Here is a 17,708-nt window from a genome sequence, read left to right on the forward strand (position 1 = left end):
ATAATTTATTTTTATGAAGCTTACGTGTGTTAAAACAGTATTTTGGCTAAGTTTGATTTGTCCTGCTACTGTAATGTAAACTGTCTCTTAAGGATTCGTGAATACTGCCTGACAGGACTAAAGATTTAGGCCTCAATTTTTTTTAAATGCCCCAGAACTCATTTTCAAGAGTAATTTTTGCTTTGATTGCATTCTGCAGGCAATCCCACATATCTCCCATTGACTTCAGTTGGATGGATTATTCAAGTAGAGCTGTGGACATGCTGTAATCGCTGCTGGCTGTTTGGGACAGGGTCTGTCCTCTAGTATGTATTTGTATGATGCCTAGTAAGAGTGAGAGCATCGCCCTGATTAATGCATACAAGAACTCAAAATGCATACAAGAACTCGAACAAATCAGGATGCAAGGGAAAAGAAAAGCACCGTCAGGCAGATGTTTGATGGGCAATCTCTTTTCTTGTAGGGATTCTTTGGTGGGTATTTAAAACTAATGTCTCCTTGCCTTGCTGCCTTTCTGATCTTTCTGTAGGCAATTCTCGGGGCACACTCTGTGGAAAGACCTGCAGAGAAGACAGAGATGACGAATGGATGGGCGTGAGCCTGGCCAGACAGCCGAAGGCTGGTGGAAGTGTGCTGGTAAGTCCACTCTTTTCTTTGATCTCATGAAAACCATTGCTGCTGTCTGACTCTAATGCTAAACACGTCAGGATTAATGTGTTCGGCAGTGACTGACGGAGTCCAGCTTTACGGGCAGCATATTCTGTAGCCCCTTCCTTCAAGCGGAAGGAAAAGTGAGCCCCCGCCAGAAAGCTTTATTTATAGAGGAAGGACTTCAAAGCCGTCACACCTGACTTGTGTCACCCAAGGGCTTCCTCCTAAATCTGAGGGATTAAATCTTTGAACCGAATAAATAGAACTTTGTCTGGGAGGTACCTGCTAGTTTGTTCTTGTTGTTTAGGTAGGGAATATGTATGCATCCATTTTCCCTGAGCATATGTATTGCTTGCCAGAACGTACAGTCAAAAATGCAAGATGAGTCTTTGTGGCAATATTTTTTCCTTATGTATATTAATTTTCCATTAATGAGGCAGAAGAGTTGCGAGTAGAGATGCCTTAGTTGTGCATGGGTGGCCTTGTTGTCTTTGATATGGTTACCATGCACATAGACAGGTCAAGGAGAGCAGATGTGATCCTTAGGATGAGGAATTTATCTTTGCAAAACAACATTTCCTGTGTTGGAAAAAAATAATCATAGAGAGCTGGGCAAAAATCTTTCTAAAATTCATGGTTATATTATGATCAATAGTTGTCTGTGTTTACGTCCGCGGTTGGGTTCTGACTGTCTACCCGATTGAGTCTGTCTGCAGGAATGTTAACCAAAATAAAAAAAGAATTGCAGTAAAATGTTGTGCATAGTATATGTGGCAGGCAAATTTCAAGCTCTTATCAGAGTAACCCTGACAACATTCTAATTCTAAAGACTGCTGTTTGGGTGTCGGAAACCTGCAGTATGACCCCATATTTCCAATGAAATAGGGGATCGCCCTGGTACTTGGCATCAAACTGTCACAAAGCTGCTAGAGAGAAAGATCTTGCACAATGATTACTCTGCCAACGACGTGTGTAAGGCAAGTGGACAAAGTTGCTTCACTCAAAGGCATTTTTCTTAATATGAGCTTAGAGTCCAAATGCTTACACCCTAAGTCCTTGCACACCAACTTCCCCATGATGGGGGCAGGTGGTTTTTATACCTTTCTGCGATAGTAGTGTGGTATTTTATCTGATTGTCTCTTTTGGTGTACAGCTTGTTAGTGCTATAGCGGCTGGCTGATGCTTTACTTTTCTTGGATGTCTTAAATGTGTTCAGCACTAGAGGAGGAGGGGAAAAAGAGAGGCATAAATGAAATACACTGTAAATGTACAGCAGTCCACAAAATTAAGTCATTCATGCTAGTGTAAGAAATTCATGTTTTCAAGGGATATCCTGATCTGTATGTGTGCTCAGAGTCCTGCGTGACAGCTGAGGAGTAACTTGCACTGATCAGGATAACATTACCTCAAGACAGCATCCGCTCGATTTTCCAGTCATCTGGCTGAACTAGACAAATTCTTGTCCCATTTTCAGAAGGTAGCACATACACTTTTTTTAGGCAACGCTGAGTCATTTTTGAAAAAATGATACCTTAAGAGTAATGGTTTTGTGTGTTTAAAGGGGAACAGGTTGCAGCTGATGCTTAGGTGTCATCTCCTTAGACAAAAGCAGCAAAGGAAGGGAAAGCTGGTGGGGAAAAAAACCGGGCAACTACCAAGGCTGGGGCTGGCTGCTAGCTGGCTGAGGGGAGGCTACAAAGGTGAAAGACATGGGCAGGCTGTGAGGGCTTAGGCTGGGGCTGAGGGGATAGAAATTTCAGACATAAAGCAGGTTTAAAAGCAAAGTGTAGCTAAAGTAAAACGTGCAGCTGGTGATGTGCTTGTTCTGGTGCAGCTTAAGCTGGTAAAATGTCTCCACAAGTTATGCTGATTTAAGGTAGTCCTAAACCAGCCCTCTGACAAGATTATACTGCCCTCACCAAATATATTGTGTCCAGATGCTCAAGGATGTTTAAATATCTAATTCCTATTGATATTTATCACCAAAGCACTCGGTCTTAAACTAGTAGCTATACATCTGTGCGCACCTGTGTGTGGACAGAGCTGGAATGAAGGCATATGGATTCCTTTGTGGATGGAAAATACCTAGCTGTTTCAGGGCACTGTTACTCTCTTTTGAGATAACTTTTTAATGAAAAAGATTTGTGACTTTCCCATAAGGAGATGGGGTTTTATACATGTGCTCCTCTAATTTTAAAGATCAGGATTTCTTTAAAATGCGGCTCTTCTTTGAAGCCTCTATGAGAAACTGGTATTCTGAGGAGACTTGTCTGAATGTGTGTTTGTGGCCCTATCTGCTGATTTTTAGCTTTTAAATGAAATTACTAGCTAACTCTCATGAGTGATTGCCTGTAGTTAGGAGTGTGTGCAGTCTATATTGTAGGCATTACAGCTCTATTTACTGCATCTCTTCCAGGGATTCCTTTAAGTCAGAGTTGTATCTTTGTGGTCAATAGCCCTGGATGGATTTTTTTTTTTTTTTCATACATATGGGTAGTTGCTTTTTAAACCTGCGTGTACTATTCATGCTCTTGATGTCCTGTGTTAGAGGAATTAGTCCCACAGTTTAACTGTGGATTTTACAAAGAAGTTGTTGCTTTTGCTTTGAAACTGCTTAGTGGCTTAAATTTCTGTCTTATCAGCCTTCTCCAATTGCCTGATAAGAGTACCAGCTTCAGTGGAAAGGGGTGGTAGGGAAGGTGAGGAGTGTGCAGGGGGGCTTTAGCTGGTGTTTGGTAAAAAGTGGATTGCGTTTGAACCCATATTGTGCCAGGGTGTTACTGAACCAGAGTTCTATGTTTGTGTGACGGACTAAATAGAAAAGCATCAAACAATGAGGATTTAAACAAATGAAGAAGTAAGATTAGCTAAAAAAGCTCTGAGTTTGCAGTTCAGTGGCTTCCTGTTCTCAGGTGCGCTATCAGTCAATATTTGCATTAATCTAAGTGCTGTAATAATACAGCTGAGATTGCCAGCTCTTTCCAAACTGAAATGGCAAAAGTCCTCCTTTTACTTTTGTTGAGAGAGGAACCAGGGACAGTGCATTATGATTTGGACATAAGCCACATCCTTCAGTCTTGCTCTTCCTAAATACCCGCCACATCTGTCATTACTCTGGTCTTTATCAAATGTTGCTATTTTTCATTTAAAGTAGCTGACTTACTGGCACATTTAGTGATTGTGCGTGTGTCTGTAAAAAAACCCATCACTGCAGCAAAGCCAAAGTCCTAAGGAAAAGCAAACCAGAAGTGGTCTGACAGTGGCATGTTCAAAAAGTCCCTTGTTTGGACTCTGACTTTAGGAGTCAGCGGAGGGCTCTATAAGGACCATGCATTCAGGTGGGGCATTCGGCCTCTGAAGTGAAGCCTGGGTCTCTTGTGTTGCTTTTCCTACGGTGCAAAGCCTGTGGCTGGTGTTCAACACGCAAAAAAGCAAAGTGGCTGCAGTTTTGAAATGGCCTATTCATTACATTGTGGTAATGCAGTGTCTGCTGTCAATAGAGACCTCTGTGTGCTTTGCCCAGAAGCGTTTTATTTTGCTTCACAGGTTTGCATCCTTTTTCCCCTGTTCCATTGTGGAGCTGGAACCTGTGCCCTGGCAGCAGCTGCTGAGCACCAAAGTGTGCTGACGGCTTCCACATTGCACAGGGGCCTGTCTATGGCTTGTGTCTGAAAAAGGGTGTGTAAGCTCTCAGTTGTTTGCAATCGCCTTAGGAAAAAAAAAACCCACAGAAAAACCTTATCTACAGCATCAAATTCAGGTGATTCATCTCTGTTCCCAAGACCTCTTCAGACATGTGCGATCAAAGAAGGAAGGCTGTGGCCACCTTTGGTAGCACATCATCTTGCCTCAGTAAAGTTGAATAATGCGGGGACTGCGTACTGTAATCCGACTAAACATTTTTGGGAAGGCAGGAGAACCAAAAGCAGCTGTGGATGAGCTTTCCTGTGGCAGGAAGACAAAGGTACTGGTTGCCTGGCTGCAGAGAAATGAGTTTCAGGGAGGAAGAGGAGCTGGTACACTCCTGTCCACTGGGAAAATGTCAAATTCTGCAGCTGTGGCATGAGGGTGGCTGGGGAAGCCCCTGCTGAGATAACAGAGGTGGAGCTCATCTCTTGGACCTATGGGTACGAGCTGTCTGCAGACTCAGAGAGTCAGCAGTAACCTTTAGTGTGCCTGAATACACAGCATGATGAAGGTACAGAAAAGTGATCATTAAAAAAAACAACGAAACCAAAAAAACACCCAAACAAAATCCAAACCCTAACAGGTTAGGTAAGTGTGCCCAGAATTGCTGAAGTGAGCCCATAGCCTCCAGTTGATTTTGAACGTACTTCTTATGCACCAGCTCCTTTTTTTTCCTCCTTATATTGTTCTGTCTTTCTTGGCCTCTGCACCTCACTCCTGAGCAAAGCCTCCTGCTTGTGATGAAATGCTGCTGCTCTCCTTGACTCTGTCATTTGTGGTCCTCTGGGAGAGATTAGTAGGTTAATTTATGTGGGTCCCTTGCAGTTTCTGAGATATAAAATGTCAAGGAATTTACAATATCACAATCCTTTATTTATCTTTCCATAATTTTAAAAAATACTCTTGGTCTGTTTCTGTTTGAGTTTATATCCGGAGTTGGGGTTGACTTGACTGTTGCTTTAATGGTGTATGTCTTTATTGTACTGTCTTTAAAAGGGCTGTGCATGTGTATATTTGTGCTCGCAGCATAGATCTGTCAGGAGAGAAACTATTTCCTGGTTGCTCTGAAAATGAGCGTTTCATGTGCTGGCTTTTTGTTGCTGTTGAATTTTGAATGAGTGGTGCATGGGGATTAAAATCATAACTAAGCTTCCTTAAAGCTCATAAGGGAGTCCCCAAAGCTGCTCTTTGCAGGACTCCTTGCATGCATTTGGCTGTTGAGCAGAGTACCATCAGAAGGATCCTTCGCGTCATGGGTGGCAGCCTGCGCCATGCAGTGTGGTGCAGAGCTTTCCATGGCCCCCGGAGTCCCTTGTTATCCCTCTGCAATAGCGATCTTCAGGAGATACGTGCTTCTCCTTGAGTGCTGGAAGTTAGGAAAGCAATAAATATCAAAGTCCAAATGCAGCACTGCTAACAACAGAGCAGGCTTTTGCACAACTGGTTTTGCTCTGTTTCAGTTAAAAAAATGAGAGTAGTATTACCCTTTCATGTCTTTCTGGTGTTAAGTATATGGGAAGGGGCCTGTGTTGACTGCTGGATTGAATTTTGAGCTTCCCAGTGGCTGATACGCTTCCCTGGTTCTTTACTGGATAGGTGACACAACTGTGCCTCTCTTATGGATGTGTTTTTTAATGATGTTGAGATGCCCCCATGGGCAGCTCTGAGGTGCTGAGGCAGAAAAGTGGGGTAGCACAAAGGTAAGGAAGACAGAGGGTGTCTTGTCTGGGCAGGATAGGGTCAAATGTGGGGATCATGAATCGGGCTGACGCAAAGTTTCCATGAAAAGTTTAAACTATGTGGAGGAGATGATTTGTAGCATAGAGGCTGCTCTGTTCACATCGGACAAAGCCTTAAATGATATAAATTGACACATCTACACTGACTTCAGTGGCTTAGACCAGCTGGAGATATGGCCCAGCATGTGCTCAAGTTAAAAGCCCTTGCTGTTTCACATTTCATTTCCTTTTATTCCAAGTAACCCTGAGCATCAGACAACTTGTGGTCTGCCTGGCAGCAATGCAGTGTTAATTTCTGAAGAAAGTGGGTTCTAGGAAGATGTGAACCAGGCTCTGCATTGCTTGTGTCTGTGCCTGTGTGTGGCACTTGTACTGAGCAAGTGTCCAGGTGAGACTAGTTTAGCTCTGGTTTTGCAGGGTGATCTTATTCTTCACTGTGAAGAGAAAGGCACCCCGATCTCTGCAGCTCATCTGCACCTTGACTGATGTTGCCACTCTTGTTGCCACAAACCTCTGGCATTTTCACTTAAATTCATTACCAGTAAGCAAAGCCTAGCTCTTCTGTCACCAGAAACAAGGCTGCCTTTCCCAGTGAGACAAGCCTTTGACTTGCACATGCATCCTCTGGTGGGATAACCTTCTAATATGGTCTTAGTAACCTTCTGAGTCTTAGCATCCATTCTGATCCTCTTATGTGTATTCTCAATGTCTTTATTGCTGTTTTTCCCCCTTTTCTCGCTTGGCTGGTTTCTCTTAGTGCATTTTTAGTTAGAAGAGCTTCACTGGCTGTATGGAGTCATACACAGTGAGGGATCTTGAAGTCTCCAGCGTGAGCTCTGTCTTGCTGTGAGACCTGCTGTTTTCCTAGTCATGCACCTGTGAAGGTGAGATCTGAGCTGTGTCATGAGCTGCAGAAGATAAGTGAGAAGATACTTTATCTAGAAAGAGTGGGATGTAGGGAGAGGACAATGGGGTTGTGGGGGGAAGGTGATGCTAAGGGGTCCTGTTCGTGCGTTCTCTGCCTTGGTCAGAGGGCTCTCCTGTGACTCTGGGTCAATAATGCATGTGATATGATCTGTTTAGGCATGTGCGCACCGCTGGAAAAACATCTACTACGAGACAGAGTACATCCTGCCCCATGGCTTCTGCAACATCATTCCCCCCAACCTGCAGCCCAACGGGAGGAAGCTCTTGCCCTGCTACGAAGGTAAGGAGTGTGGGGGCTGGGAGCGGGGCTCACCTCCCTTGCTGCACCCTCAGTTTACAGCTGCTGTGTTTTCCCTTTATTTCCAAAGCCATCCGCACTAACACTCGTTACTGATTTTTTTCCTTTTTGCTTTTTTTTTTTGGTAACATACGGCTGCCTTGGAGCACAGCTGGGGTGGTGGTTGGGTTTTGAATGAACTTGAGAGAGTAGCACAATGACTGAATGGGTGCTGTGAGTTACTGTGCATGGTCACACTTTGCTAGAGGAATAGTATGTTTCTGAACTGTGTTTTTGAGACAGCAGCTCTCTCTTCCCTTATGTGAATAATCAGTAGATATTGATCTGAGCTTGGCATCTCATGCTTTGCTGTGGCACAGAGTAAAAATCCTGAATTACATTGCAATGGGGAACCAATTTGCCCATCTTGTGGAACCACTTTCATTTTTGTGTTGTGATTTCTCAGAGGACTAGAGTGGGAGAAAAAGGGCATGCTTTAACACCTTGCTCACTTTGGGGAACTTCTGCAGCAGTTTATATTAAACTGCTGCTGTGTTTCAGGTGCCGTTTGGATCCTCCGAAGGTCTGGGTTTGGGGTGCACGGAGAGGGAGGGCTCCGGCTCTGAGCAGTGGGTGGCTGTGCCTTGTTGGTTCTGTTCCAAGTCCCAGGTGTCAATGTTTTAATTTTCCAGCTCTCTGGTACATGAGACTCTTGTATCGTGTTTCCTTTCCTAAAGACTTCAGAGAACAGTGTGTTTTGGGTCTCCTCGGCCAAGAGCAATTAACTAGATCAGAGGCATGAGTGTGTTGTTAGGAAGAAGATAGGATATCTCCTAAGATATCTTGGCCTTCGGAGAAACATTTGGGGGGAAGCACCTTCTTGGTTTCTCCTGTCTGTCCTGGGCATTGTCTTTCCCCTCTTGCTGTAGGAGCCTGAGGAAGCGTGGGAGTTCGGAGGCCAAGACACAGCAGGGTTTGTTGTGGGCAAGACCTCTGATTTTATTTATTTACTTGCTCTTATTCATTTTCCCCCCATCCAAAGTTGGCAGCGGCCAGCAGCAGGCTTGCTGCTGACATTAGTAAGTGGGAGAGGGATAAGGTGGGGGATGTCCCGGCAAGTTTCTCTGCTGCTGGCGAGTGGCTGTGTCCCAGCTCAGCAGCCTGTGAAGCCAGCTCTGTGGCAGAACTGGGTCCGCTCCATGCCCACTCTTTCTCCTGAAACGGCTTTTCATCTTCCTCTGGGCTTTGCTCGGGGACCTGCCACCGCAAACCCATGCACCTTCTGGAGATGGCAGACACTCATGCATTGAGCATTTCCCAGCCCTGAAATTGGTCATTATTTGAAATGTGAGGGATTTTGAGTCTCTTGACTCAGCCATGCCAGCTGCTTTGCAGCAGAATACAACTAAACTATGTAAGCCTTCCTGTTGTGAGCACTGTCCTGCTGTATTTGTCTGTCTTTTTTTTTTCTTTCCCCCCTCTTGTCAGCAAAATTGGGATAAGGCCTCACACTGAGGTAATGAGCTGCAAATCATCTGATATTAACTTTATGGTCAACGTGCATGTGCAGTGACGCTGCCATGGCTACTTCTGAGCCTGTGGCACTGCTCCTGCACTGCCTTAAAAGCGGCTCGCCTGAAGCCGTGGTGGGGAGGTGGTTTCTGGAAGAGATGAACCGCTTGTGTTTTTCTGTGCGTCATGTCTTCGGAGTAAAACTGCTGCTAATCTGACAGGATATTTGCCAGGAATTGCTAGAAAATAGAAATGTGTGGGCCTAGTACATGCAGAGCAGCCAGTGGAAAGTTGGCAGGGTTGGTGCAGTACAATGTTGGCTTAATTTCACTCCATGCTAGAGTGAAAATTGGAGGTTTGGGACTGATTTTCTCTCCCCCCACCAGACATGAAATCACAAAGTATCACGAGGGATGGCTGCATTTGTTTACTCCTGGATCTTTTAGATTTCAATAAAATAAGCTTAAAGAGAGAGCGAGCCATGGTACGTCATGCAGAGGGATTCGTTGTTTGAGGTTTGCTGTGAAATAAGATTGCAGTCATCCTTGTAACTTTTTTCCTTCACTTTCTGGAAGCAGAAGAAGCAATTCACCTCCACTGACACTGAGGAACAGCCCAAAGGGGAGAAGCGGCGAGTCTGATAGGGATAATAAGCACGGTGCATAATGCAGCTGAAGTGCCGCTACACCAAGAGCCTCTGCGGCCATCGCCGGGAGGCTGCCAGACCCACAGCTGCAAACCCTGCACCCGGGAGCATGCCTTTGCCTGCTGAGATCCCAGCATCTCGGCCTTCTCTGGGACTTGCCATGTGTGCGTGGGTGCAGGCAGTCGCGTGCTCGTTTCCAGAAGCCCCATCGTTAGCACGGCTAAGGCAATAAGCCTCGTGAGAGGCTGGTGTGGCTGCATGGTCCACAACCAGAGCTGGCTGTTGCCTAACTGGCGAAGGGTGCAGGCCAGTCGAGTGCACATCAGCAGTCTCCATCCATCTGTGTGTGTGTGTGTGTGTGTGTGTGTGCACACGCACCTGGAGACGGATTATTCACTTGTATAACAAAAGTCTTGCGCCGGAAAGGGAGAGGAGTCTGACCTTGGGACAGACGTACTTAATGCATACGGTATGTTTTCTCTCCACATAAAGCAGGCTTAATAATTAAAGACAAAGGAGGAAATGGAATTTTCCTGACTGGGTGGTAGTGGTGCAACAACATAGTAGTCTCAATCCATCTTATTCTTGTCCAGCTTCCCTGAAAGGGCTGACAGAAGTCTGGAAGCGATTGAGAGCTAATGAGAACAGCAGCAAGCCTAATAGTTAAATGCAATCTCTCTGAGTAGGAACTAATCTGGTTTATATGAGCTGGATGTCCTTTGTGGTATAGCTGGCTTATGGAGCCACAGTCTTCCAGGCAGTGCTTTCACTTGGTTATTTTTCCCCATAGTTTTAATGGCCTTCCAAAAAAAGGGAGCTGCCTCTTCATTCCCCTGATGCATTCAGTTTGCAAAGAAGAAGGGTGGCTGTGTCTACTGTGAGAAGCAGCCCAGCTGGTGGGGAGAGATGGGGTGGTTTCCTACTCCTCTGCGGTAGGAGTTGGTGGCGGAGGTGGGGAAGACTGATGGACCCTTTGATTAGTAAATGAGGGGAACAGCACATGCTCACATGCCCCGCCTCCAAAGGGATAAGCAAGTTTTCCCACAGGGTCCAGACCACATCTGGTTTTCTGGGAGCCATCAAAACATCCCTGCTTTGTGGTGCAGACCCACTACCACAATGCTAGGTCAGAAAGATTACTACTGTTGCATCCTAGAGTAGTGAAACACTGTAAGATAGGAAGGAAGAGACTTCCAGTGCAAATGATAATTTACTGTAACTGTCCACTTTGCTTCCATCTGTGAAGATGGTAGATACAGGATTTTATTGCACCCTGAAGCTTATGCTATGTTATGGCATTGAAGTTTGCTTAGAGACTTTTAGAGTGGTTTGCTCGGAGAAGAAGTTGAGGAGCATTTACCTTCAGAATCATCACACATCCCAGCTTATCCTTTTTATTTGTGTATTGTTTTATCCAATTACTTCTCCTCAGCCTTACTTCTCTTATAACCTGAGAGCATCATGGCTACAAACCACTACGACCTTCTTCTCTTTTTTGCTTTATGTATTTATTCATGGCACATCTTCAAAGTCGCAGAGGCAGCCGCCTCTTCCAGACTCGGCCTCATCTTACTGCTTTGCTATCAGCTGTTGCCACAGCAGTTAGTTTAGTGTCTTGTGGTCTATGTAATCGGGGGTGCACAACAGTCTGCGGGCAGACAAGAAAGAATAATAAAGTGTAAAAAAGGATCTGTTCATGACAGCAGTTATTGCCTGGAGCTACACGGAAACTACCGAATCCACTGCATGCGCTATCTAAGCCTCATGCAAATGTTGCTACTCAGGTGTGCAAGAGCTGTGAGCTGACACAGTAACTGCACAATTTCCTGCTGGTTGATCATCTCACTGCATTGATGGATGGATGGACGGCAGTGTCGTACAAGTGACAGGTGTCACTACTGTGCACTGAAGTGGAGAGGAGGTAGAAGCAATCTTGGTTTTCATGCCTTTTGGGCTCATCCGCTGCTTGGGAGAGGCAGACTGGCTTTAGGGAGGAGGCAGAAGTCTGTGATGCTGGGATGTGACTGTCCAGGACAGGGTGGCTGCGCTGGGCTGTGACCTTGGGTGCATGGCTGGAAAGGAGCCCCGCTTGGGCATGGAGTGGGGTGGGTATGCTGCCACAGATGGGAGTTAGGTGGGCTGACAAGGAGAAGGGGTGGTTTTGTGCTGAAAGGGTTATGTTGGAATCCAGGAGCCCGGTGTCTGTCCAGGTGAGGCTGCTGGCCCCCTGAGGAGGACTGTGTCTGTCTGGATCCCCCTGAAAATGTGCTGATCTCTGTTCTGTGTCAGTGGAGCTTTAAACGCTCAAATAGTCTCAATGTCTGGGGTGTTTGGGCCTCTGTGCTTCTGTTCCCTCTTGCGAAATGTCACTAAAGCCATTTTCTCTCTCAGAGGTGTTAGGAAAACAGGTTAATCGGTGTGTGTGATGTTCTCAGACCCCATAATGATGCGATGGAGTCTTGATACCTATAGGGAGGAAAGGAGGGTCATTGCTTTGCATCGTCTCTGTGTGTCATGCCGTGCTACTGTAATGAATCCATTTCTTCTTCTTCTGTAAGTTCCGTTTTTTTTTTTTTCTGAGAAGTATTGTCAGATATTTATTCAAGTCAAAAAGTTTTGATGTCTTTTCTTCAGTTCACAGAAGCATTGGTTGTATCCGAACTCTGAATTTACTTGAACTGCTGCAATCCCATCTGTCCACTGTTAACACCAAAGCGTAACTAGTTATTTACGTGAAATGTAGGGCCATTAGTTTGAGTAGATAGTACTGTCAATATAAGTGACTTAAAAAACACCAAACAACACATAAAGCCATGAACAATGTCTGTGAAAGTATGAGCTTCAGTGGACGTACCAACTTGGTTTATTCTACAACTGTTTAAACCACCAAATCTTTCCCATTCCTTATGCATTGCAGTTAGTAGTAATTTGGTTCATTTAAAGAGTAATTGTTTTTTCATTGCCTGACAATGAAAACAATAATGTGTGTGTTTCTGTTCTTTCTAATACATATATCGCTGATTTTCATCAGCTGTGTTGTGTCCTCTGATGTTGGGATTTTTGTTTCAAGTTACTCCTAGATCTGAATTTGGTTGTCTTTTTTTTTTTTTTTAAAGTAGGCAAAATTTCTATTATAATTAAACAATGCTGTGAATTCGATAAGCTTTTTGACTTGATAGGAGAAACGGTTTAATTTTTGTGCATGTATTATTTTGTCGGAAGAAAATCTTCTGTTTACCCTAAGAAACGAAGCAATTTTGCGTGTTTGTTAAACACGACCGCGTGAGGCTACGGATCCACCCACCACTCTTCAGTAACTGTCTTGTTCCATTGCTAAAGCTGCTACCTGTCCTTCTGCCACCCTATGATTTTGCATGCCCTTGGTTTTTCTTTGCAGCCGAATTCAGGGGACGGCTTGTGGGCGCCAGTGGATGGGGCCTCTCAGGGGGCTGGAGTTACGTGGGGCGGTGGTTCGGAGACCTTCAGGCCTCACCCAAGTCTATGGCAAAGCTGTGATGGCTGGAGAAGCTGCCATCATGTTTGAGGCTTTTAGGTGTTGCTGAATTGTGAAAAAAAGTTCTGGAAAGCCTGTTTATAAAAGGAGAGAAGGAGAAATTTGAAAATCCAAAACAAGAAACAAGTTTTGTTTGCCTCCCATCCTGCGCTGAGTCATTGGCCGCAGTCATGTCGTTATGCGCCTGACCTAAATCTTTCACTGCGCAAGTTAAATATCCTATGGCATTTTTCCTCTTTCATTTTAAAGCAAATTGAGCTGTGTGTTTTTTGAAGGAGACACTTAAAGAAACTGTGAGCCAGGCGTAATACAATTTTATAGGGAAATACAACATTTTAAATCCATCAAATTGTCAGCAGGGCCCACTTGCAGCAGTTGGTTACGGGCCTGAAACAGAGAGCCATCGAGGCTTGCTCTGAAAAGAAATGTATGCGTAAGAAATCTTCTTTCCTCATGTCCCAGATGATGGGCTCGTTTGGCTTTTAAGAGGCCGTACCCTGGCCAGGGTTGTGAGTAAGATCTACCAGGGACCATGGTCTCTAGTACCTAAAGGGATGGTGGGCCCTGTGGTCTCCTGGTGGGCTGGGGGCCTGGCTGGCAGGTCGGGTTGGCCATGGCTGTGCGGACCTGGGGTGGCTTTTCAGGCATCAGCCTGAGCCCCTCTAGCCCTCCATCAAAAAGTATATATACCCTGTAAAGTGGGATTTAAGAAGGCAGTCTCTAAAGCCTTGAGCTCTGGCATTGCAAAAGCTTCCTGCCAACTTTAGCAGGTAAGGCAGCAGGATACTTCCAGACCTCCAGGGCGACAGTGGCTAGTGGCATTTTGTTTCTAATTACAGTAAGTTGAGTGCAAAATCGGGGAGAGGCAAGGTCTGTTCACACCTCAGTACATCATGTGAAGGGAACACCTTGGCTGGAAGTGAAAGCATCTGAATAGGACGGACGTGGAACTTGCTGTATTTCATCCTATGCAAGGGTGGGAATCCAGCTGTAGCGAAGGCAGGGTCTTTAGGACGTGCACAGCATTATTTTTCAGGAAATACAGAGGGAGAAACCTTATCTCCCCAGCTCTCTGAATAAAAAAATGTTCATATCGATAAACATTTATTTTTTTTCCCAGGCAAGGAGCGCCTGGCTCTGTGAGAGACTGTATGTGGAGAGCTAGTAATTCAGAGTCCCAGCACTTTCTGAATAGCCGTGAGCAAATATGGGCTTCATTTCTCAGTGGAATTGTTGTCGTGCATTCCCACTAGGAAACCCAAGTGTGCTTCTGGGCCTCCTGCTCTGCTGGGACGCACATCTGCTTTGGCAGGACCCTGCCTCAGCCAAGGGCGTTAGGCATTTGAGCTGTAATTTGTGGATCAAGTCACTGTTCTGCATGGTCTCTCAAATTAAACCTCCCCCCGTGCAACTGGTATGACCTCAGCAAATTCCTTAAAATCTGAGCATCTTTATGATGTTAGGAAGAGACTATATATAATATATAAAAGGGGAATGGGGGGTGTGTGTATATATATATACACACACACACATATACAATGTTTTGAAAAAATTCTGTGAGAAGGCAGCAGTTTATGATGAATTCCTTTTGTTTTTCAATAAGATAAAACGCAGTTCAAAAGGAACGTGCTTGGTTCCAAAGAGGCAATTTGCTCATTGATTTAATTAAAATTTTTATCATTTAGCAATGAGTTAATTGTGCTTAAAAAAATAATTCACAATTACCAGGCTATATGGTGAATGTTTTTGGAGCCTGAATTACTGTAATACACAGGAAGTAGCAGTATGCTGAAGCTGGGCACTTGTTATTATGGTAAATATTTGAAAATAATGCTCGGGAAAAAACCTGCAAAAGTTCTGATCCAGCTCAAAGTTTCAAATGCTCCTAAACTGAAAGTGTTTTGATTAAGGCGGGGTGGAAAGTGATTTTCTCTCCCACCCCAAACTTAATGTATTTCTAGAAATATTTTTTTCCTCTTCTGCAAAAAGGTAAAGTAAAAATTCCTCAGGTTTGATAGGAGAAACAGTTGCTACATAAAATACAGAAACAAAAACTGTGGTGATGCTGGTTGGTTCCCCTGTGAACTGGGAGCTCTGAGCAGGTGGCTGTGAAAAGCAGCAGACCTGAGCATCCCTCAAATGAGACTGTTGTCTGATCACTTAGGAATGCAGCGCCCTCTCCTCACTCACTGCCTCCCATCTGGGGGAGAAGGCAGTGAGTGAAGAAATGTTTATGTGGGGGGCTCTGGTGACTGTCATTATAGGGGAAAATCACTTTGTTTCTCTGAGGTAGTGATGGGCCTGAGGATTAAACCTTGTAGTGCAGGGTTGGTGGCACACAGGCACGTGCATCGCCTTTTGCTGCCCCCTTTCCAGCTGTGCTGATCTGGTTGCCAGAAGTGGAAGACTTCTGATGCACCTTTACTGGGGTGATGCTATTGCTGTTATCATGTTACTGTGATACTGCTTGTTTAGCATCTCCCTCGGCAGCACACTGGCTGTCCCCCTGGTTTCAGGCCCCTTGCTTTAACCCCCGATGTGGGTGAGGATGCTGCCATGGTGCATATTGGTGGCAGATCCATCGATAAACCCAGGAGCCCTGCGTGCTGGTGTCTCTCCAGGCTGTGCGTGTGGCAATGCAGACAGCTCAGGTAGAGAGCGCGTGCCATGCCAGTGATGACCATGGTTTGTTTTCTTCCCTTCTCCCATCCAGAGTACAAGAAGAAGTACGGAGAGGAGCATGGCTCGTGCCAGGCAGGGATCGCGGGCTTCTTCACTGAGGTGAGCAGGAGTGCACACGCGGAAGGGATGGGGTTGATGAGCGGCTCTCCTGCTGCATGCCCTAGGAGGGGAGTCCCGAGCATGGCTTGGACAGCGGGCTGAGCGCTGGGCATGGTCCCTTCCTGCCAGCAAACACCCTCCTGCCTCATACAGCCTCCCGGGTACCTGCATCTTGCACGCCTGCCCAGTAGTTTGTATGTAGGTGTATATGTCTCTCAAGGTCTGTGGACAAGAATGAATGAATTGACTCTGGGAAACGTCCTCAGGGAATGTTTTTATTGTGTACATCCCAAAACTTGCGTAGAGATATTTCTGTGTCTAACATTAACTCTTTACTTTAAGTGATGATGTAAAACAGTCCTCCCTGAACGGTTTTGTTTATGTATGTGTACATTTGAGCATATGTACGTATGTGAATATCTGTATGCACATACATATATGTACATAAGATAAATACTTTTTTTTTTTAGTTCTGCTTCAGTTCTTTATTGCAAAAAGATGGGGGAAAAGTAGCATGGTAAAATATATGCTCCAGAGCTGTTCTAAATACTGGAGCATATTCTTTCCTTGATAGAAGTCTGTCAGCCATGTTTTAGTTATGTCAAGGATGAATTTGTTCCCTTATATATGAATTGATGGGGTTTTGTAACATTTCAGGGTTGGGGTTTTTTTTTGGTTTTTTTTGTTTGTTGTTGTTGTTTTGCTTTGGTTTGTGTTTTTTTTTAAAGAAAAAAAAGCTATTTCAGTGTCAGGCTCCTCGTTACTGTCATGTCAAATATATACTCACTCCTAATTATATATGCAGTAATTTGCAGAATTTATTGTCCAGGCTGATAAAAGCAGAATAAAGGTGTCATCTCTGACATGGCAGAAGGTGATTTCTGAGTAAACTGGGATGGCAGGCAATGTTGCTACAGTGGCACTGTCTTGATAACTGGATGTTCAGCCAGCAGCAGCTGTTTCCTGGCTTGTCTGCTCTTTCCAGCCTATTTTTGTTCCCATGCTTTAAATCCTTCTTTGCTACCCTAGTTCAAAAGATATCTTTGAACTTTCATTGCTTCAGCCTGATGGCAGCTCACTGAGCAGGAAACACAGATAAATGGCTTTTTGGGTCAAACAGGCAAGCCCCTACCGTATATTCAGTGCTGCTGATGGTAGTCATTCCTGCTGGTAAATGATCCCTTGACCTCAAGGGCATGGCCCCTCCCAAGGAAAAAAAGCTGTTGCCAAGCATATCCTGCTCTTTGGTCGAGTTTGCAATCCTGTCCCCATCGTCTTATTAGAAAAATCCCTTGTTTAACATCTCGCCCCAACTGGAACTGGTCACCCGAAGGGATCCCGGGTGTGGGAGCGTTTTCCAACAAGGATGGAGTCCACCCGTGGCCTTGCATTGAACGGAGATATGAGGCAAAGCAGCTGTCATCCTGTCTTCCCCAGGGATGGAGAACTTACCTAGGGTTAATGCTCCCCAGGCTTAATTTGGTCCCTTGCTGGAGGTATTTAAAACCACATCCAGGAGTAAGGTTTCCCCACAGGGATGCTGAATGTTTTGGGGCAACATTTTCTCAATCTCTCTTGCATGCAAATGTACCTTGGATTTTGATTCAAAAGCGTTATCCATGAGCATCTGCCTTTGAATGCTGGATCAAACTTTGCCTGATCTCTAGTCTTTTAAAACCCTTAATCATGCTGGGTGTCTCTAATGAAATAGAACCAGATTGTCTCTCAAAGAGCAGAGTGTATCTGAAGACAGAACAAGGCAAAATGTTCCAACCATGACATAACACACACCCTGGTTTTTGAGTGCATGGCAGCTCTTTAGCTTCAGAGTAGTAAAATCAAAATCCTTTGTGCTGTGTTCTTCATGACACAGATTGGTATAGCATGTCAGCCAGCACTGGGGCACGGTCTGTAGCTGAGTGGTGGGTCTGGGTGGTCTGGGACTCTTCTGCCACTTGGTGAAGGTCTTCTGGA

The 17,708-nt window shown here is 45.0% G+C and overlaps 1 protein-coding gene across 2 annotated transcripts in view; it reads left to right on the forward strand.

Annotated features, from left to right (window-relative positions):
* The window catches only part of ITGA9 (integrin subunit alpha 9), a 245,759-nt gene that overhangs the window by 24,133 nt on the left and 203,918 nt on the right, over positions 1-17,708 (forward strand). For both annotated transcript variants that reach the window (XM_041122619.1, XM_030009961.2), the window contains 3 exons: positions 530-636; positions 7,161-7,284; positions 15,667-15,734. In XM_041122619.1, coding sequence (XP_040978553.1) covers positions 530-636; positions 7,161-7,284; positions 15,667-15,734 — 299 coding nt within the window. The remainder of the gene's footprint in view (positions 1-529; positions 637-7,160; positions 7,285-15,666; positions 15,735-17,708) is intronic.

This window comes from Aquila chrysaetos, chromosome 3 (assembly GCF_900496995.4).
Source record: "Aquila chrysaetos chrysaetos chromosome 3, bAquChr1.4, whole genome shotgun sequence".
Classification (NCBI taxonomy): Eukaryota; Metazoa; Chordata; class Aves; order Accipitriformes; family Accipitridae; genus Aquila; species Aquila chrysaetos.